Source organism: Nicotiana tomentosiformis, chromosome 7, assembly GCF_000390325.3.
Source record: "Nicotiana tomentosiformis chromosome 7, ASM39032v3, whole genome shotgun sequence".
Classification (NCBI taxonomy): Eukaryota; Viridiplantae; Streptophyta; class Magnoliopsida; order Solanales; family Solanaceae; genus Nicotiana; species Nicotiana tomentosiformis.
This window is the reverse complement of record NC_090818.1, coordinates 3,889,043-3,912,279: the sequence shown is the minus strand read 5'-3', so window position 1 is coordinate 3,912,279 and position 23,237 is coordinate 3,889,043. Positions and strand designations below refer to the sequence as shown.

General features: G+C 35.0%; 2 protein-coding genes and 1 pseudogene across 2 annotated transcripts; all 3 read left to right on the top strand.

Annotated features, from left to right (window-relative positions):
- LOC138895194 (uncharacterized) overlaps positions 1-23,237 on the top strand; it is a 198,336-nt pseudogene that overhangs the window by 168,110 nt on the left and 6,989 nt on the right.
- On the top strand, positions 8,697-9,792 carry LOC104102694 (uncharacterized). Its single transcript, XM_009610481.4, has one exon. The coding sequence runs from the start codon at positions 9,002-9,004 to the stop codon at positions 9,620-9,622; it is 621 nt and encodes a 206-aa protein (XP_009608776.1). The 5' UTR covers positions 8,697-9,001; the 3' UTR covers positions 9,623-9,792.
- LOC104102684 (uncharacterized) lies at positions 12,851-13,767 on the top strand. The gene has a single exon (XM_009610472.4). The coding sequence runs from the start codon at positions 13,038-13,040 to the stop codon at positions 13,596-13,598; it is 561 nt and encodes a 186-aa protein (XP_009608767.1). The 5' UTR covers positions 12,851-13,037; the 3' UTR covers positions 13,599-13,767.

Here is a 23,237-nt window from a genome sequence, read left to right as displayed (position 1 = left end):
TATATTTGGGAAGCGGTTGAACATATAATTTCTCAATTTATCGTATTATTCCTCAATTTCTTTAAAAAAAAATAAGAAATTCAACTTGGAGCTTTAAAAATTGAGACCTTCAACTTCCACTTTAATCCAACAACTAGTAAGCATAAACAAGAAACGGTATCAACAAATCATGGTGTAAGCCTAGATCTACCCGGACAAAAGCATGAATAGTAGCTACGCACGGACTCTCGTCACATCGTGCGTGCGTAGCCCCCATAATTAAAAGTACATATTGATTTATGTTCACATATGGGGTTAATTCCCTCATACAAGGTTAGAAAAGAGACTTGCCTCGTCTCAAAGTCTACTTCTAGGTTCAAGAATGCGCTCACACCCTCAAATCAGTGTCGAATCAATCCAAACTAATCAAATAATATACAAACTAATCAATACGTGCTCAAGAGTTCGTATTCCAACTATTAAAGAGGTTACCCAATCCTAAATGCAAGATTCTAAAAATTCACCCCGGGCCCACGTGCCCGGATTCCGAAAATTTTTGAAGAAAGTTGTTACCCATAACCTTAGAAACATAAATATATGATTTTTACTAAGTTCAATAATCATTTTCGTGGTAAAATCCATTTTTTTAAACCCTAGGTTTTTCATCTAAACCCAAGATTTCTACCAATTTTTATGTTAAAATCTACCCATAATATATGTATTAAACTCACATTAAGTAGAAATTACTTACCTCACAAAACTAGGTCAAAATCCCCTCCTTCAAAGCTCTCAAATCGCCCAAGAGTGGATGAAAATGTGATAAAAATGTCCTAAATCCAGTATTAAATAAACCCTCACTGCCCAACGACTTTTGCACCTGCGGTGCTTTGGGCCGCATCTGCGGTCCCGCACTTGCGGCAAATGCCTCGCAGGTGCGCCTTTCCCTCACCTAGCTGGGCTCCGTATCTGCGGACAAGGAGGGTTGCTTCAGCGAGCCTAGCCGCGCCTGCGCTCACGCAGGTGCGCCCAATCTTCCGCATCTGCAGATTCTGGGCTGCCCTTCATTTCTCGCTTCTGCGGCTCCTGGCTCACAACTGCGAGCCCGCACCTGTGGCTGGCCAAGTGTAGGTGCGATTATGACAGATCTGGGAGCTTCAGTTGTTGCTCCAAGCTCTAGACTTGGTTTGAGCCTCGTCCGATTGATACTCGGACCCTCCCTGCCCGAACATACCAACAAGTTTAGAATTATATAGCGGACTCGCTCGAACTCTCGGAACGCCCGAAACAATATTAAAACTAAGAATCGCACCCCAAAACCAATTGAATCAAACTTATGAACTTCAAGTTCTTCTATTCACTCAAAATGTGCCGAAACATACTTAGACTACTCGGATTGACACCAAATTTTGCGTGCAAGTCTTAAATAATATTACATAACTATTCCCGGTCCCGGAATTCTGTTTGGATCTCAATAACACCAAAACCCGCTCCAAACCAAATTTAAAGAACCTCAAAATTTTCAAGAACCAACTTTTGATATTAGGCACCGAAACGCTCCCGGGTCATCCAAAATCCGAACCGAGCATACGCCCAAGTCTGAAATCATCATACGAACGTATTGAAACCGTCAAATCCCAATTCCGAGGTCGTTTACTCAAAACATTGACCGAAGTCAAACTTAGCCTTTTAAGGCCAACTTAAGGGACTAATTATTCTGATTTCAACCTGAACCCATCCAAATCTCAAACTAACCACCCCCGCAAGTCATAAAACAGTAAAAGCACATTCGAGGAGTCTTATTTAAGGGAACGGGGTTCTAGAAAGCAAAATGACCGATCGGGTCGTTACATTCTCCACCTCTTAAACAAACGTTCGTCCTCGTACGGTTCTAGAATCATACTTGGAGTGTTGAACAAGCGAGGATATCTGCTCCTCATGTCTTCCTCGGACTCCCAAGTCACCTCCTCGACTGGTTGGCCCCTCCACTGGACCCTCGTTGTGGAAATCATCTTGGATCTCAACTGGCGATCGTGCCTATCAACAATGACAACCGGCTCTTCTTCATAACCCAGACACTTATCTAACTGAATTGAGCTGAAGTCTAACACATGTGACAAGTCGGGATGATACTTCAGGAGCATAGACACGTGGAAAATCGGATAAACTCCCGATAGACTGGGAGGCAAAGCAAGCTCATAAGCAATCTCCCCAACTCGCCTAAACACCTCAAATGGGCCTATAAACCTTGGGATCAACTTGCCTTTCTTCCCAAACCTCATGATCCTCTTCATCGGCGAGACTTTCAAGAGAACTTTCTCGCCACCATGAATGATAAGTCACGCGCCTTCCGATCCGCGTAACTCTTCTGTCGGGATTGTGCTGTGCGGAGTCGCTCCTGAATCAGCTTTACCCTTTCCAAGGAATCTTTCACCAAATCAGTACCATACAACCTAGCATTGCCGGGCTCAAACCATCCAACGGGAGAACGACATTGCCGACCATATAAAGCCTCGAACGGAGCCATCTCGATGTTGGACTGGTAACTGTTGTTGTAAGCAATCTCGGCCAAGGGTAAGAACTGATCCCACTGTCCTCCAGGTCAATCACACATGCTCTGAGCATGGCCTCCGATATCTGAACTTTCCGCTCCGACTGCCCATCGGTATGTGGATGAAATGTTGTGCTGAGCTCCACACGGGTCCCCAATTCACTTAGTACTACTCTCCAGAAATGTGAAGTAAACTGAGGACCTCTGTCTTAAATGATGGAAACAAGCACACCATGCAGCCAAACTATCTCCTGGATATAAATCTGGGCCAATATCTCTGAAGTATATGTAGTCATTATAGGAATGAAGTGTGCCGACTTGATCAATCTGTCTACAATGATCCAAACTGCATCAAACTTCCGCAAAGTCTGTGGCAACCCAACTATGAAGTCCATAGTGATGCGCTCCCACTTTCACTCAGGTATGGTCATTTGTTAGAGTAGGCCTCCTAGCCTCTGGTGCTCATACTTTACCTTCTGGCAATTTAGGCATCTAGACACATACTCAACTATATCCCTCTTCATCCGCCGCCACCAATAATGCTGCTTCAGGTCGCGGTACATCTTTGTAGTACCTGGGTGAATGGAATATCGAGAAATGTATGCTTCTTCTAGGATCCTTTCCCTCAAACCATCGACATTAGGAACACATAGGTGACCCTGAAGTCGCAGAACACCATCCTCGCCAATAGAAACCTCTTTGGCACTACCCTGTAGTACCATCTCTCTGAAAACCAACAGGTGCGGATCATCAAACTGTCGAGCCTTGATCTGCTCCAACAGTGAAGACTGGGCAACGACGCAAATAAGAATTCGGATGGGCTCAGAAATATCCAACCTCACAAGTCTGTTAGCCAAGTATTGAACATCCAAGGCTAGTGGACTCTCCTCTGCTGAAATGAATGCCAAGCTACCCATACTCTATGTTTTCCTACTCAAGGCATCTGCAACTATATTCGCCTTTCCCGGATGATAAAGAATGAAGATGTCATAATCCTTCAGTAACTCAAGCCATCTACACTGCCTCAAATTGAGATGCATTTGCTTGACCAAATGCTGCAAATTGTGATGATCGATGTAAACCTCACAGGACACCCCATAAAAATAATGCCTCCAGATCTTAAGAGCATGAACAATCGCGGCCAACTCCAAATCGTTCACAGGATAATTCTTATCATGGGGCTTCAGCTGACGTGAAGCATATGCAATAACTCGTCTCTCCTTCATCAATACACAACTCAAGCCAATGCGTGAAGTATCGCAATACACAGTATACATCCCCAAACCGGAAGCCAACACAAGGACTAGTGTTGTGGTCAAAGCTGTCTTGAGCCCAATCTTCCACATCTGTGGATTCTGGGCTGCCCTCCATTTCTCACTTTTGTGGCTCGTGGATTGCACCTGCGAGCCCGCACCTGCGGCTGGCCAAGCGCAGGTGCGATTATGACAGATCTGGGAGCTTTAGCTATGCTCCAAGCTCCCGACTTGGTCTGAGCCTCGTCCGATTGACACTCGGGGCTCCCGGGGACCCGCCCGAACATAACAACAAGTTTAGAATCATATAGCGGACTCGCTCGAACTCTCGGAGTGCCCGTAAAAACATTAAAACTAAGAATTGCACCCCAAAACCAATTGAATCAAACTTATGAACTTCAAGTTCTTCTATTCACTCAAAATGCGCCAAAACGTACTTAGACTACTCAGATTGACACCAAATTTTGCATGCAAGTCTTAAATGATATTACAGAACTATTCCGAGTCTCGTAATTATGTTTGGACCTTGATAACACCAAAATTCACTGCAAACCAAATTTAAAGAACTTCAAAATTCTTCAAGAACGAACTTTTGATATTAGGCGCCGAAGCGCTCCCAGGTTATCCAAAACCCAAACCGAGCATATGCCAAAGTCTGAAATCATCATACGAACCTATTGGAATCATCAAATCTCGATTCCGAGGTCGTTTACTCAAAACGTTGATCGAAGTCAAACTTTGTCTTTTAAGGCCAACTTAAAGGACCAATTGTTCTGATTTCAACCCGAACCCTTCCAAATCTCAAACTAACCACCCCCGCAAGTCATAAAATAGTAAAAGCACATTCTAGGAGTTTTATTTAAGGGAACAAGGTTCTAGAAAGTAAAACGACCGGTCGGGTCGTTACAGATGAGGTAGGAAATAAGGTGACAAAATACAAAAATATATATATATACAAGACTCCAAAAATCTAAGAAAAAATTAATCTTTTTCAATGGGTATAGTTAAAATTCATTGAAAACATATAGATGAGTCAATATACAAATTTTGAGGAAGATTGGAAGTGATTTGGATTGATTTTGGTATCAAAATTCGTAGTTAAAATCGAGTTTAAAAAATTCTTTTGCGACACATGCATCAAACACGTATCACGCATATATCACACACACAGGTATACATGAATATACATGTGATACACATTTGATACAAATATGATACATATGTGATTCATAAATTATACACAGTGTAATACACATATTTTTTTTATGTTTCATCTTCGAGTTGTATTTTCAAGTGGTCATAGCTGGTAGTTTTCCTTATTTTTAGCCCCTTCCAAAATAATAACCGACAATATATATATATATATATATATATATATATATATATATATTATGTATATATATATTATATAAGTTTTATATACTTTTTAGCTACGAATACAACTATTTTTTATCCACCTGCCAACTTTTTATTTTGCCCAATACTTTGTAGTTAAGATTTCGCTCACCATCATTCGGTGCAATTGTAGGTCATGGACACTGGACACACCAAGTTGTTGATGATAGTCTAGAGTCTAGACCACTATACAAAGTTGAAATATTTTTTGGTCGAAAATATAAATGCAGCAATAAACTGATGCAAAAACCACTTTTTTAACTCTGAAATTAAATTAATAAAAACTGAGAATAATAAAGAGTCCGAAATTAAGTAAAAACCACTTGTCTGCCAATTGGCTAAGGATGAAATAACTAATTATCTTTCTTATATTTTTGGGTAGAAGTAGGAAATAGGATTAAACTTAATAGTTATTCTAACATATATATTAGTGGTACGAGTACCACCAGGGTTCATTGTTCTGGCAGCTATCGTACATACACTATTGGAAAGATTTCTAACAAAATAGTTCTATTTTAAAAAACTGTAGTTTTATTTGAATATGAAAACTTGTATTTGTTACAAAAAAACATCAGGATCAATGGGACAGAAAAACCTTCGCGCTATAGACTTAATAGCCAGAGAAAAATAATAAATCCTCGCTTTCATTATCATCCATAAGTAAATACTAACAGAAACTTCTGGCCTGTCATTAATCAATTCGGACAAAACTACCTGCAATAATGGGGAATAAATATAATGCCCTCAAATTCAAACACTATCTTCTCCACCTTAACCTAACGTCTAGAATAAAATACTTTTCCGTCTCATATTATGTGTGTCGAATATTAATTAGGAAAGGAATTTGACTATTTTACCCTTATTTCATTTTTTACTTTTAAAATGACAAATAATTTGAGATAACTATTTTTAATAATCACGACTGTTAATATGAGCCAAAGGGAGAGTATAAGACTATATATAATTTCCTTGTCCAAATATTGGGTCCAACAACTAAATCCTTAATCATTCCAACACATCATAGCCTACTAACTTTAAGAGATTTCTTACGCAAAAAAAAAAAAAATGAATAAACCAAATCACAGTAAACGAAATGAACCAATGGTATGATTATTGGCCAATAAATTGAATGAAAATCATAGAAAATCTAAATTCAAAATACTAAACGAAACCAAAAAAAAATTATAGGATTTATTTTCCATTCCCAATTTCGATCACTACAGTAAGTAAAAGCAACGGAATATAGGCCAATAGCAATTCCGGCACGATGTGAGAAACAGGTTTTACATAACGGTAAAACTGGGACGGAAACATTTTCATGTGATCAATGAGTCACGGCAGTGAAAAAGTATAAATAAAAGAAAAACATGTTGCCGTACTTAATATTTCGTATCAAAACCAGTTATTTAGTCTTGATGATTGCAAATTAAAATAAGATTATTTGTCAATTAATCATTGTGAGAAGATATAAATTTATTAATCAAACACATATTATCTATTTAATAATTTGATATAAATATATCGAGTATGAATTAAAAGAATTGTCAAGGGAAAGGTTGTTTACCTTGCACTTCCAAATATTTCTATTTTTTTCGGTTAACCATTTAATTATTCAAATTCACATTTCCAAAATTATAATCTAAGATCTTAATTAGGGGTGGAGAACTCTAATCTTTACACTCGACTTGGCGTGGTTAAGTATCTCCACTTCCATATATATATATATATATACGCGGTCAAACCTCTTCGTAACCGTCTTATTTGTTCTGAATTTTTTTGGTTGTTATTAGAGGTGCAAAAATCATAAAGAAAAACAGTTATCCACCCATATTATCCATTAAAAATGGGTTGGATAATGAACTTTTTAACAACAGGTCGAATATGGATAAGAACCATATTATCCACTTAGAAAATGGATAACCAGATGGATAATTAATGGGTTAACTTTTATATTTGTAAAGACTCAAATTGGGAATTTCTCAAGTTTGGGATACTAGGAATTCTTCCAAAAGTGATCATATTCAAGAAGCCACGGATAATACGGATATTCATATTATCCGCCGGATAGCTCATTTTTTATCCGTATTAAATATGGGTCGGGTCGGATAATTTACCCCATTTTTAAAATTACATATTTTCGACACGTTCATATCCAACCCGACCCACCCGTTTGCCACCCCTAATTGTTATAGTGAAATGTTGTTATAGAAAATGTGGGTTAATTTCACTAATGGTCGTCCAACTTATCATTTATTTCACAAAAATCACTTATCTATTTTTCATCACTTAAAAGTCACTCAACCTTACCTTTGTAACTTAAAGTCATTCTAGTTCAAAGCCTATAAAATATCCTATAAAAATATGATATAGCATTAAATTTAACTAAAAAATCTAATTATAGTGTCACATAAGCTTAAATGGACCATACCCAATTTAGACTCATTTCATCCACAATTTGATTTGACCCATAACCCAAACGGGTTTTAATATTTTGAACATTAGACATGGCATGGACCTATACAATATCCAATAAAAAATATGACACAACATTACATTTAATTAAAAAATCTAACAATAATGCCACATAAACTTAAATAGACCATATCTAAGTTAGACCAATTTCTTCCCGATTTGACCTGTAACCAAAATGGGTTATTAATATTTGAACAATTAACTGGACTAGCACTTTGATTTTGTGATTAATTTGTAGAAAAAGAAGTCTAAGAAATTTAAGAAAAATTAGGTCTTTTGAATTTATCTTTAAGTTTTGGTTGTACATTTACGGTCAATGACACAATACGTTCTCTTTCTTTTGTCCAAACTATCGCTATAGATTGTCTACGATTGTGGTGTGTATTGACAACTTCTACCATGCAATTTCATTGTGGGTGTTTCTTACTGAGCAGTATTTTTGTCTGTTAGTATTGCTTAATAAGCAATATTTTGACTTTAATGGAATAGTAATTTGTGAAAATAGGTTCTTATTAGCTTGTTGTTCTTGTCTGTTATTGATACATATATATGTTATGTAAGATCGATATGGTAGTATTTTAACTTCATAAAAAATTATAAAATGATATGAAGGATGCAAAAACTGGTTATGTGCTAGTTCTGTTCATATTTTTAATGAAATTATAGGTGGTGGCATTAAGGTTATTACGTAACAAATAAAATAAGATATTTTTAGCACAAAATAATTGTTCTCTTCTTTTCCTTCTAATGTTCAAAATATTAAAACCCATTTAGGTTATGGGTCAAATCAAATTGTGGATGAAATGGGTCTAAATTGGGTATGGTCCATCTAAGCTTATGTGGCACTATAATTATATTTTTTAATTAAATTTAATGTCATGTCATATTTTTATAGGATATTTTATAGGATTTGAACTCGAATGATTTTTAAGTTACAAAGGCAAAGTTGAGTGACTTTTAAGTGATGAAAAATAGATAAGTGACTTTTGTGAAATAAATGATAAGTTGGATGACCAGTAAAATTAATCTTAGAAAACGTATATTATAACGTAGCATGAAAATTGATTCTATAAATAATTTGAATTTTATAGTGAATGAATGTTATATAGGGAGACGTGGAATATATAATATGGTACCATGTAATTGGAATTTGGATCTGCCTTGGCATCTTCGCTCACGATTCCTAGCATCTAATCTCATATGCTTCTCTGATTTCCTTCTTCCTCTTGTATCCGACGGCTCACATTTGTCACCCCACTCCCATATATTCCCTACATTAAAGTACTCCACTTACCTAAGAGAAAAGGAAAAGGAAAACTGATCAGGAAAAGTTTCAAAGAAAATTGATCAAGACATGAATGCATTGGAATCTCCGCTTGAAGCTCTTGCTTTCAGTTACTTGAGCTTCGGTTTCATTACTATCGTCAACAATGTCTGGACATGGGTCGCGGTTCTCACGGCCGCCATTAGCTTCTGGAGAATCAAAACATGTTCGACGTTACCTGCACCGGAGCCACGTGCAGACTTTTCCGGCCATGCCCCATCTCCACCCCCGCCGACGCCAACTTTGGTAACGTCGTCTATGTCTTCACCGTCATCACAGGTAGAAAGGGAGTCAACTGATCAGCAGGCAACAATATCAACAGCTACTACTATTATGTTTCATGTTGTTGCTTTGACCAAAGAAGAAGGAAAAAAAAGGAAACTAACGGTGTATTTTAAGCAAGATATTGCCGGTGGAGAATATGACGGTAACGGTAATGAGGAAGGAGAAGACGGCGGCGTAGAGTTGAGTAAGGAGCTGTTTGAGAATTGGGAGAGTGCGGTGAAAATGAGGAAAGGAGAAATGGAGTGGTACTCTTACCAGGACATGAGGGTTATTGACGGCAGCGTCGTTAGGTTGTGGGACGGTTGTAGACGGCGGAGGAATGCAGAAACCACTGCTTTCTCGGTTGGTGTAGTTAGTACGTCGTAGTTTAGGAGTCGTACGTAGCTAGTAGGTTGCTGTTATAATTAGTAGAGAATGTAATAACGGGTTTCACCACTATGGAATTTTAGCAAGAAAAATTGTACATATTCTAGCTATTAGTGTTTAGTGGCGGAGCTACTATATACTATAAATAACACCACCCTTTGATTAGTTAATGAATTTATTTTTTTATATTTAAAATCCTAGCTTTGTTAGCGTTTGTAATACCTAAATCTTTACAACGGAAATGCTGCATTTTTTGTCTTTGTTCTCTAAGCTTATAACGCACAGATTGTAAAAACAACAGCAAAGACAGGGCCCTACATCGTACGTAGCTTGTTGAATCCATATTTGCAACTTCATTTTCATGCTTTGAAACTTATACTACTCGTTTGACTGCTTACACTTTGTTACAGGAAGAAATTACGTAGTCTGCTTGCATTTCCTAATATTTTTTTTGGCTAAAGATAACATGGAAATATATCAAAATTACAATACATATCTAAATGCATGTTTTGTGTTCTTATAAGTTGTTGTCAAAGTATATATATTAAGAATAGTTACGGGTAAAATTAAAACAGTCCGAATTCAATGTACTAACTGGAGTACATATAAAGTTAAAAGCTGCACGGTCCAGTCTTGTCTGCCACAAGATTTAAAGAGAAAACAACCCCATTTGCGTTACGTAATTAAATATTTAATATTCTCCGGGAACGGACTTATAGTTTGGCCAAGCTTCTTGCCACGTCAAAGGATTTTTTATTTTTTCAAAAAAAAGTTTTTTTTTCTCAATTTGAAGTGTTTGATCAAGTCTTTTTTTTGAAAAAAAAATGTTTTTGGCTGGAAGTAGAAGTAGAAAAAAGTAGATTCTCTCTAGAAGCAGAAGCAGAAATAGTTTTGACTTTTCTTCCTACCAAAAATATTTTTTACAAAATATTATATATACCAAAATAGCCTTACTTAGTTGAAACTATTAAGTAATATAAAATAACTTTTGGGATGAATTTTCATATTTATTGGATGATTTTTTTATATATTTAAATTATCTTGAAAGAATAAAGTACTTTTTAATTTTATTTTTATATTTTACTTAAATAAAATAAAATATTTAATTATTATCTTTAATAATAAATATTTATAATTATTTATTTATTTATATATTATTTACTTATATAATATTAACTATTAAGCAAATCTCTTAATATCCTTATTTGTAATTTGACATATAAAAATACTTTTTAAAAAGATTAGTCAAACAAAAATTATTGTTCAAAATTATTTTTCAAAATTGATTAGTCAAATTGGTAAAGATGGTAACAACGACCCCATGTAAGATAAATGGTTAAACAAATGGAGTAGTGGAATTGAATCCAAGAGTAAATATGCGAATATCCAACTAAAGAAGCCAAATTAGAAATTCAAACATTTCTTATTATTAACTCACGCAACTACTGCCGTTTGATGTGATCTTTCCTTTTGTTCTCCTTTTTATTTTGTCTTTTTAAATTTTCTCTTACATAAATAAGAGCAGCAACTATTTTTAGGCTGTGTTTGGTATGAAAGAAAATATTTTTCGAAAAATATTTTTTAATTTTTTCATGTTTGATTGATTTAAATATTTTGAAAAATATTTTTCTTATTTACTCATTTTCCTCCAATTGGAGAAAATATTTTCCATATTAAGAGAATAGAAAACCTTTTCCAAAACTCCTTCTCAACCTTTCTACTCTATTTCCCACTCTCACCAACCCACCCCACACTCACTCACCTAACCCCACCTTATGCCTACCCACATCCACCTCCTCTCTCCAAAAAGACTTTTTTTTTTTTTTTTCAAATTTCAGTCTTTTTTAATCACCACCCACCCTACTACCCCCACCACCACTCCACTCCGCAAAAAAATATATATATAATTTTAAATTTTTATTTTTTCATTTTTTCTGCACCACCCACCCCCACCCCTGCACAAAATTTTTTTTACTTTTTTTTGTAATTTTAAAATTTCTATTTATTTCCTTTTTTCTGTACCACCCACCCCCTTTCCCCACTCCACACCCACCCACCACCCCTCCCCGCACAAAAAAAAAATACTTTTTTTTTATAATTTTAAAATTTCTGTTTTTTCTTTTTTATGCACCACCCACCCCCTCCCCCCATAGGATTTTTAAAAAAAATTATTTTTCGTAATTTCAAATTTCGTTTTTTTTGTAGTTATGAAATTTGTGGGTTCGAAGGTTGTTGGTTCGAAAGTGTATGACTTCATGTTTATTGTATCTAAATTATTTATGAATACTCTTGAGAAGTTATTTTTCTTAATTTGCATACCAAACATCGGAAAATGAATAAGATTACTACTTGTTTTCCAAAAAAATATTTTATTGAAAAATATTTTTCACCAAAAACTAAACCAAACTCACCCTTAATTTCATTCCAATTCAATCCTGAGAAATGGCGCCGTCCTATGCGATCTTGTGATTACACTCTCAGACGCTATGAGTGATAGTGAACGAGTGTGTATTCATATCCTCAAATTGAACAAGTGACTCTAGTTGTAGTTGGCACAATTTGGTCTCCCCATCGATGTGTCCTGCCTCACGTGCACTCAAATACATGGGAACTTTATACATATTCATTCTTTATTTTTTCTAGTCATATACATAATTTATACATTAATTATACATAATTATATATATATATAATACATAAATTATGTATATATTATACCTTTGCCGGCTATTTTTAATTTAAACAGTTGGGTGAACGGTTATTTTGGTTAATTCTTCCAAATACATTGTGGTGGGGTGTCAAATGGGCAGATTGGGCAAAGTTACTTGGAATGAGATGAGTTGGGTCAACTAAATTTGGGTCATAACCCAATCCGCCCAACTTTTATCAAACTTTAATTAATGTATGTTGTTTTCTTATGAATGGTTTAATTATCAAATAAGACTTTTTTTTCTTCTTTTTGTTACTATTATATACTATAACATATCAAACAAAAAATATATATTTTAAAGATATTTTAGCAAAGTTATTCATTATTAAGTTTCGAATAAAAATCAGTTCAACTTTAGATGGCATGAGATGAATTGGGTCAAGAATGAGTTCAACAAATGAACGGGTCAATATCCGACCTAACGCGCGCGAATTGGACGGGGGAGATGGGTTAGGCTCAAATTGCCACTCATTCGTTCATATAGTAACAGCCATAGGAATTTGGATCTTACCTTAGCATCTTCGCTCACGATTCCCAGCATCTAATCTAAAGATGCTTTTCACTGTTCCCTTAATTATTTCACGGCTAGCTCACGTTCATCACCCCAACTTCCATATATATATATTCCCTTCTTTACGCTCGACTTTCTGCATTAACATAGAGAGAAAAAGAAAACTCTAGATATATAGACTCTTTGTAAAAGACATGAATACAATATTGGAATATCCGCTCGAAGCTCTTGCTTTTAATTACTTGAGCTTCGGTTTCCTTACTGTCGTCAACAATGTTTGGGCATGGGTCGCCGTTATTACGGCTGCCGTTAGCTTTTGGAAGATCAAAACTTCTTCAACTTTGCCCTCACCGGAGCCACGTGGCGACTTTTCCGGTGCCCCATCTCCATCTCCACCGCAAACGACGTCGGTACCATCATCTTCAACAGTTACTACTGAGATGTACACTGGTGTTGTTATGAACAAAGAAGAAGGAACAAAAGGGAAACTCACGGTTTATTTTAAGCAAGATGACGGCGAAGAATGTGACGTCGATGGAGACGACGGTGATCAGAAAGGAGAAGACGGCGCCGTTGAAATGTGGTTTGAGAATTGGGAAAATTTATTGAAAATGAGAAATGGGGAAATGGGGTGGTATAGATACCAGGACATGAAGGTAATTGACGGCAACGTAGTTCGGTTGTGGGACGGTTGTAGACGGCGGAGGAAGGCGGAAACCACCGCTTTCTCGGTTGGCGTAGTTAGTACTTGGTAGATTTATAGAATGAATCAATGGTAGTAAGAGTAGTAGCTAGGATTTTATTAAATATGGAATCCATGGACGCAGAAGTCGAGCTAGTGTATTTTGAGTTAAGAAATTCATTAAATATGTACAAATATTAAATTTGGAACTCAATTATAAGTCGAGCTACAGGTTAATAGTGTATTTTGTGTTAAAAAATTCATTAAATATGTACAAATATTAAATTTAGAACTCAATTATAAGCACTTAAAGTCGTAATTCTATGATTCGGAACTCATAAGGTTGAAATACTAACTCCGCTTGTGCATCTAGCTAAGCCTCGATGACCAAAGTTAATTACTCCCTCCGTTTCAATTTATGTGAACCTATTTTCTTTTTAGTCCGTGCCAAAAAGAATGACCTCTTTCCCTATTTGGAAACAATTTACTTTTATGCAATAATTTATAGCCACACAAAATATATGTGCCTCATTTTACACCACAAGTTCAAAAGTCTTCTCTCTTTTCTTAAACTCTGTGCCCAGTCAAATGGGTTCACATAAATTGAAACGGAGGTAGTATTTGTTATCTGTGTTGTACAGAATAATTGGTATCCAAAGGTACCTTTTATTTGTATGGATGGCTCGAGGCCGAGGTTAGTAAAGCATTTGTTTTAGACCTCTAAAATTTTGAGGCCCCAAAAAATATTAATGGTGGAATACATAATATTTTCACTTAAACAATATTGAAATTTGTAGAAAAAGGTATAAAATATGTGTAAAAAAAAAAGAAGAAACAAAAAATCTCTACTATTTGGCATTAGAAATATTATAGAACTTTGAATTAAACTACTCAAATCTTCATATTAGTAAATAAAATTTTTTTACAACAAGATCCAAGGAAATATATTGCAAACATATGACTAAATCTTCTTAACTTGAATTCACCTGGCTATTATAAATAATAATATTACTAAGTAAAGTTAAAAGTTCTATATCTTGTAAAATAACTACAATATAAACAAGTATGAAAAAAAGGAAAGATAACATTAAATTGTGTGCATATATTTGTATAGGTTTATAATTTTTGAATTATTATTATTATTATTATTATTATTATTATTATTATTATTATTTAAGTGCTACATGAACACCTAAAAGTTGAAGTCACTATGTATAACCCTTTGAGTCAAGTACACGAATCATAATGGTTTGACAAAAATGACAAGAAAACTGATAAATAGAATTTTTAAAGTAGAACAACGCACCGTTTGAGCCTTAGCTGTTGTGATGTTGGTGCATAATATGTTATGCAACTTGAGATACTGATATAGGAGTACCTCTTAATATGTTTCACTACCAATCTTGACCATTAAGAATCGGTATCACTAGAAGCGAACCAACGCTCAGAAGCAGCATTCCATGCCTCATCTTCACCGTTGGAGCGATCGTGGTCTTGGTATTTTGGCAACGAAAAATTGGCACCATCGTCCATCCCTAATTTGCATAATTTAGAAGATTCAGCCGACCAAATAAAGGCAAAATGAGAAGAGATGAAGCTCAGCTATGCAAAACAGGAATTTCAGCAACCAAACAACAACTCCATAGCTTAATTATCACGTGAAATTCCAGGAATAAGAAGCAGAAGAGTAGAAGTTCCAACTAGCTTTAGAATATCTCTTTTGTTTTTTGTTTTTGTACTCAATTTTTGAAACTCTTTCGTTTTCTAGTGGGACAATACATGTGAGCACTTAATTTTTGACTATATTTGAATTTTTACTACCTTCTACTATGTAAATATTTTTAAAATTTTAATATATATATTTTTTTAGCTTTGTTACATTTTTTTAATATAGAGTAAGAATTAAAAATAATTTAAAAGGTCAAATTATTACTATTAGTATTATTTTTATTTTTTATCTTTATTTTAAAATAAATTAAATTAAAAACAATCGAAAAAAATAAATATTTTTTTTTAAAATTTTCGGATGAGAATAGAATAATAAGAAAATTAAAAGTATGGAATAAAAAATTAAAAGTAAAACTAGGTAGAAATTATTTGTTAAAAAAAGTAAAAGAAACTGGAAAATTAAAAAAATAAAAGTAAAACAATGTGAAAATTTAAAAAAATGAAAAGTAAAATAAAGATGAAATTAAAAAAATACAAGTAAAGGTAGCTGAAATTTATTTTTAAAAAAGTAAAAGAAAGTGGAAAATTAAAAAAAGAAAAGTAAAATAAGTGAAAATTAAAAAAAGAAAAGTAAAATAAGTGAAAAATAAAAAAAAGTAAAGTAAAAAAAGTGGGATATTAAAAAATAAAAGTAAAGGAAAGTGGGGAATTATTCTTTTAAAAAAAGAAGAAAAATGGAAAGTGGGAATTCTTTTTAATTAAAAAATATTAAATAAATAAATAAAATAAAAAAAACTGAAAAAATTCTGAATTTTTTCCCTATAAATAAAAGAGAAATGTGAGGAGAAAAGAGGAGAAGGAAGGAAAAATAGAGGAGAGAATTGAGATAAAAACAAAATTTTTCTTCTGCGCTAAGTGAATTTCTACTCGTTTCATTATTTCTTTCGAAAATTCAAGCAATTCATCACCCTATTTAAGACCCAAAAATACCTCAAATTCAAGCCTAAAAACACCTTGTGAAGCTTCATTGATAGTCACCTCTCTCACGCCAAAAACCAGCAGCCTCACGAGGTACAATCGAGTTTCGGTCCGGGCTCGAATTTTAGAAGGTTCGTCACTAGATTTTCTGCTCATCTGCCGATTTACCCTTGGTTTGGTGTATTTGCTCGACTCAGAATTGTTTTGCATTAATCAAGTTCTAAAGGAATTTTTCTGCTTAAAGGTTCATTGTTTATCCTCCCTTTGTTAATTATTTCATTGTTTTGTGTGATATTCTTATAGAGGTTCATGTGATAATTTTTTGTGTTGTTTTATTTATACACATTATCATGTTGTAGTTTCATTTTACATGTTTCAAGCGATTTGTCAACAGATTATTTGAATAGGATTTCATCTTAATGAGATTTGTTATTTAGAATTAAGAATAAAGATCTTGCCATATTAATAGGTCATGCGTTGGAGTTCAAGTAAGTGAACCAGAAATGAGTCACCACATTTAATAGGAAAGAAAGAATTAGACATGGGTTGGATTGAGTATAAATTTATCAGGCCCAATAATTTTGTCACTAGACTAATAATTAGCTCATTCTTCCATAATGGATAAATGTCTCCTAATTTCAAAGATAGAATAATAAGTTGTAAATATTTCTAAGTGTGGATGACTTTTCAATACTTTTAATAACTAATATATTTCAAATTAGTTTAGGAAAATAATACAAGTGCGCATTCACATGACTTGATCAATCAACTTCGAATAATAATAAATGTGTTATTGATTGCGTACACGTACGAGTGACATGATTTTTGACGCCAAACAAAAATGAGTACATGTACGCGTGACTTATTTCAAGATAATTTTTATAAATCTAATCAAGCAATAAAAGCGGACATAGGTAAAACATGAGAACCAATAAAACACAGGTTATCCAAAAATAATATAAGCCAAATGTAGTCAATAAAGCGACCGTGCTAGAACCACGGGACTCGGGGAATGCCTTACACCTTCTCCCCAGTCAACAGAATTTCTTACCCGAACTTTATTTTCACAGATCAATAATAACATATTCAAACCTTCCTTTTACTAAGTATTCAAATAAATGGTGACTTGGAACACCCAAAAAATCAATTTCAAGTGGCGATTCTGTAAATAAAATAATCCCTACTCAAATTTGTCACTTTAATTGGAAAAAATCTTTAACCCACAACAATCCATAACACATATATCTTTTGTGGGGGGGGAGGGGGGAGGGGGGAAAGGAGGTGTGACAGCTCTGGCGACTGTGCTGGGGACAAGAACCCAGAACTTCTAATTCAGGGTTTAGAATTCGAGCTTGTAATGTGATCTATACTTGGCATTTTTGATTGTTGATATTACTGTGTTTGTGGGCCTAATGTACTAATTGTCGCTCATTTACCGCTTTGATATTATTTGAACTATATAAATTGCCTTCTTACGCCTCCCTTCTGAGTCTTCTGAATTTATGGTGCACACGTGCGCGTGGCCCACTTTTCTGTTAGAGGTCATTCCAAATAGAACGAGGCTGGATCAACAACTAGGTCGGGTAGACTTCCGTACTCCCCGTACGTTGCCCCCACCTCGGCTTGAGCTTTCCGCTTGGGTAAGCCACGTCTAAAATACTCCCCCCAAAATTTTAAACCTAGAATAACATAGCCGCATGCCGGATCCCTAGTAGGAACGTTTGTTTGCATCACAGACATTTGACTTTGGGAACTCAACACACGGGTTGGGTCCGTCTAGGACAGGTGTACCCGATAATTACAAGACCATCGTGATGCATCTTATGTGCTACATGTACATTATGTTTGATTCGGTTTGTGCATGTTGACCGATTTCTAAAACATAAAAATAAGAATTGAGAGAAAACCAAAAGGAAGAAAATAGGAGAGAGAAAATTTACCCCTTTTTTTAAAAAAAAACATTCTCGGTATTTGAAAATCCAAAAACCCTTTCAAAACTTTACCCCAAAATGATTATTACAAAATAAGATTGAATTTTTCCCAAAAATAAAAGTGTCATCCCATTCCTGAAATATTGACCGAACTATGCGGGTCTGATTCTCACCGGATGTGAGACACGTAGGCAAACCTCATCGGTTCCGGCCCCAAATTTTCAAAAATTCAAATATATTTTCATTTAATTCCTTCTTTAGCAGTCTTTTGCTTCGAAAATCCCAAATAAAAGAAAAAGATTTTAAAGCCAAAAAATATTTTCTTTCTTTTTAGAAGTCTCAAATTTGAAAAACAAAATCAAATCAAAATCCAAAAATGAGTTTTTTTTTTAGAAGTCTAAAAAATATATATATATTTTCTTTCTTTCGAAAATTATCAAAAAAATAAAAATAAAAATAAAAATAAAATTAAAAATCCAAAAATATTTTCTTTCTTGTTTAAAAATCTTTCTTTTGAAAATTTCGAATAAAAAAAGAGAGAAAATTCTAAATCCAAAATATTTTTCTTGTAAGGAGCTTTTGTGGTACGATTTTCAAAAAAAAAAGATTGATGAATAAATTAGGAAAAGAGTTAGCTTATTTACTTTGTTTCTGGTATCCTCGAACTACGCAAGATCTGATTCATGTTCCCACATGATACGTAGGCAACCCACATCAGGTTCGATCGAATGGTTAAAAAAACAAGAAAAAAAAAGTAAAAAAAGAGAAAAAAAGTGTGTGTTGTTTTGAAATAAAAGCTAGTCAAAGGTGGTCGGTTTGTTGGTTTGTAATGGCGAGTCACGAAAATAATCCAGGATCACTCTATCATCTTCTCAACCAAGGGAATAAGCGCTGCTATTGTTGATCCAACTAAGGTCGCGAAAAGACAAGTTGACAGTTTGGTGGTAAAAAATAGAGGTAAACATTGGTTAACTTTTACCAGGTTTGAGCAACAGGACATGCTTTGTGTGAGATGATCTGTGATGATAGGGAGATAAGAGAATTTATTCAAGTCTTTTGGCAAATCTGTTGCTATAAAATTTTCCATGTCGTTAGTCCTGAAATCCGATAGCCAATATTGGGAATGGTTTGATCAAAAAGTCAAAATTTGAATGTTGATTCCAAAGCAATCAAAATTAGTGAATGCCATAGTAATGCTGATGTGCAAGTCCCTAGCTAAGATGTTGCTTAGTAACTGAAAATCCACTCCTCTTTCAGCCGGGGAGGAGTCATGGCAGCTTATTTTATCATCTTTTCTTCTTCTTTTTATGTTATCGGACCCTGCTATCCTTTATTCAATAAAAAGCAGTCAGTCATTTTGTGTCATTTTGTGAATAGTTCTTTTTACGCTAGTTCTAGCGACATGACATGCATGCAGAATTTTTGGCCAGATCTTAGAAAACTGATTTAGTTTTGAATTCGATAAGTGAGAAAGAGACACTTTTGAATATGAATAAAGACATGAAACATTTGAAAAATAAGTATAAGCCAAGTATACATGGAACCAAAGCAGTCATACCCATGGAAGTTAAGGATCTCTACCTATGAATTGTTGTGAAGATCGGGCTTAAGGATGATCAGATGGGTTGAAGTCTGTTTAGCACTAAAAGATAGAAAGTATTTTTCAAAAGAAGGTGCAATACATATAATTTGAAACGAATCAATCAGTCTCGAAATGCACACTTCCATATCAAGAAAGAAAGGTCACCCAAATTGACAATGGTAATTCCTTACGAGGAAATTAATGCTCTTACAAATTTACGCTGGACAAGACCCAGAAGACAACATGTTTATCAATGTCATGATTGAAGAGATAATATGTTTGGCGTTCTTGAGGCTAGGAGGCCCTTTTTCTGCTACCCAAATACTTTATATCATTTGTTACCCCTTTTGAGCCTTGTTATAATCTTTGACCCCCCTTCTTGGAATCAAGTCTAGAGTCATAAGTCCAAAAACAAAAATAGTCTAAGTTCCATGCCCCTAGAACATAAGAGCTGAGGCATTTTGCAACCAAAAGAAAAAAGAAAAAAGAGAAAAAAAGAAAAAAAGAAAGAAAGAAAGATGAAAAAAGAAATAGTTAGGCCATATGTTTGAACTACGTTTGAATTAATTCCTTAAAAAAGGGATACGTATGCAGCCTTACACGGTTCGATCCAACCAAATAAGAATTCTAAAAGAAAAAAGAAAAAAAAAAGAAATCCAGTATCTAAAACTGGGGCATGAGTTTGTTTTCGTACTTTGAAAGAGTCGATTCCAAGAGTTGAAAGTGTAAAACCCATCATATTGAGTCTACTTTGAGCCTTCATGCCGTCATTTCTTTCTAACCATATCCAAAAGCCTTCTAAACAAGACCTCCTGATCAATTTTGAGAATGCCAAGGGAAATACGCAATGAGCAATGGTTGTCATATGGAGGACATGGTCATGGTTCTCACTCAAGGAATCAAGAAAAGAAAAGAAAAAAAAAGAGAAAAAAATAAGAGAGTCTTACTAGTGAAAACCCTCACAGGCACTATAAGACGACGGAAAGTAGAGATAAATAAATGAGGAGACTTGTTGGTGAAAATCTCTCGGGGAACCACTAGTCGAAAGTAAGCCGTAAAACTGATGTATAGAATTAACACAAACAATCCCGACTTCAAGGCCCGAAGGAATAACGGAATGAATGATTAGAACAGTTTGATAGATCAGGTCGTTGAGTCCAAAATGCATGTCATGATCATTATGGCTAGTTACCTCATCCAAAAAAAAAATAAAGCCTTTTCCTTCTTTATATATATATATATATATATATATATATATATAACTCTTCCTTCTTTCCTTCCCGATGAAGGCATCTCTTGTAAATATTATTTTTTCGCATTATTATATTCTTTGCTTTGAGTCACTCCTTGTCAAAATAAGTAAGAAAGGATTTCAAAATCTGCTACTAGCTTTTCAGTTTCACAAAGCAAATTCTGGCCAGAACATTCAAGATAACATTATCGGAGAAGTAACATGCACACAGTTGTTACAGTCGACAAGTCTTGAGGATTCGTGCAGTACAAAGGTTCCCCGAAAGATATGTTTGTCTCCCTACTTGTCAAAAACAAGCAAAGAAAAGACCGCAAGATTGATTACGAGTTCCCTGTAGTACTGAACAGAGACTATGAAGTGTGCACATCACGCAAAAGGCGCATACCCAGTTGCGATTCTCTCTGACAAACAAATTGCTCGAAAAGCAAGAAGCCACTCAAGATATCAGAAAAGGCCACCTAAGCAAATATCTCCAGTTGGGATAAGGTTGATTGATCCACAAACACAATCAGGGTTGGTACAGAGAGCAAAAGTCTCTTGAAAGAAACAACAGAGTCTACCAGCAGTGTAGCCAACTACCAATATAGTCGATCTTCCTGAAGCGAATGCGCACAAAGCCAAGCTGCCAAAAACATCAAGGCCTCAAACCGACCACCACTTTGAAAACTCACAATTTTTCTTTATTTGAAGTAGGAACAAAGCAGCGCATAATGGCTGTGAATACCTAATTTTTGTATTGTTTTAACACCTTCTAAAGTCATTAGTGTTTTGTTGCTTTAATTATTTTTCCCAATTTTTGTGTCTCTGGTTGCATATTTCCTATCATAAAAATACCAAAAAATAGTTCTTTCTTTATTTGTGCATTTTAGGAATTAACTAACTATTCAATTGGTGAATTAATCTAGTTAATTGATCATTTGAATAAGTTACTTAATTAATTTATTTGTTTGTGTAAATTTAGTTTAATAAGTAGGATTAAGAAAGAAATTGGGCCAAATTTGAAAGAGAAAGTGTCCAAAAGTTCAAGATAAAGGGTTGCCCTTGAAAGAGTCTGAAACGACGTAGTTTTGCCTCAATACTACGTCGTTTCATGAAGTGACCCAAGATCAAATCTCACTCATTGATCACCCCTTGATCTAATGGTCCATATTTGATCTCTCAAGAGATATTTAAAGCCTAAAAAAATTGAAAAATTCCCTCATTTCCCCCATAACTCTTTCTCTCTTCTCTCTCTTCTCTCCACTGCCGCCGCCGGAAATCACCCACCGGCGGCGGACCACCTCCAAACACCTTCAAATTAACACCATATAATCTCCACAACCTCCTCTTCCCATATCTCCAAACCAATTCCTTCAAAAAACCCTCAAACTCCTTGAATTTTAGATCTAGGAAACTTTAGCCGCCACGTTTTGGTCTAAATTCTTGAAGCTCCGGCCAACACCACCCTACAACACATACATGAATGGATAGAGCTCCACGAGACCTATCTTTTCCTACCCATTTCACCCCCGAAATCCCCGTCGCCGCCGGCCCGCTCCTCACTGCCGCCGCGGCTCCACTGCCTCACCACCGCCAAAATTTCCCAAACCCCCATCTTAGCTATTTTTCGACTCAAAGACACTTGTTTCTTTTGGCGAGATGTTGAAACTCATTTCGTTCTAGCATCTACCCGAAAGAAATGTGCATTTCGGAGTCGGGCAGTCGCCTTTTAGCATCTCCTGCGTCTTCTCGTGGCTCGAACAGCTTCAAGCATACTTGTTAGATCTCCTGCGTCTTCTCCTGCATCTCCTTAGTTTCTGATTTTTGATTTTTCTGTTTTGGTTGTTTTTTGTTAATTAGAGTTTCAAGTTAGGTTTATTTAATTAGTTATCTCTATTTAGTTTAGTGGTTTGTTAGATTTGTTATTGATTTAAACATGATCTTTAGTGTATTAGTTAAATCGTTCACTTAGTTAGTCGATTATTTAGTTGTTGTTAGTCGTTGTCCGATTGTTAACGATGCTCGTTCTGTTTTGAGCATTAGTTTGTAAATTTAGTTGTTTGTTTAGTAATTAGTTTGCACAAATCGAATTCATTCCCATCAAGTTGGTTTCAATACTTAGTTCAATTACATTTTTAGTATCGTCTATGCTTTGTCAGTTCATAGTTGTTCAAGTTTGATTTGTGTTGAGTAAGTAGTTTGTTGTTGATGGTTAAAATCTGAAGTTTAGTTTATTTTATCACAAAATAGGGTAATAGTATCTTACTTTTACTAGTAGGGTGACTGAAATGATATTTTTTCTCCTTGCTTCTGACACAGCAG

Coding starts and splice junctions, on each gene's coding strand:
- LOC104102694 (XM_009610481.4), top strand. CDS start 9,002: ATGAATGCATTGGAATCTCCGCTTGAAGCTCTTGCTTTCAGTTACTTG.
- LOC104102684 (XM_009610472.4), top strand. CDS start 13,038: ATGAATACAATATTGGAATATCCGCTCGAAGCTCTTGCTTTTAATTAC.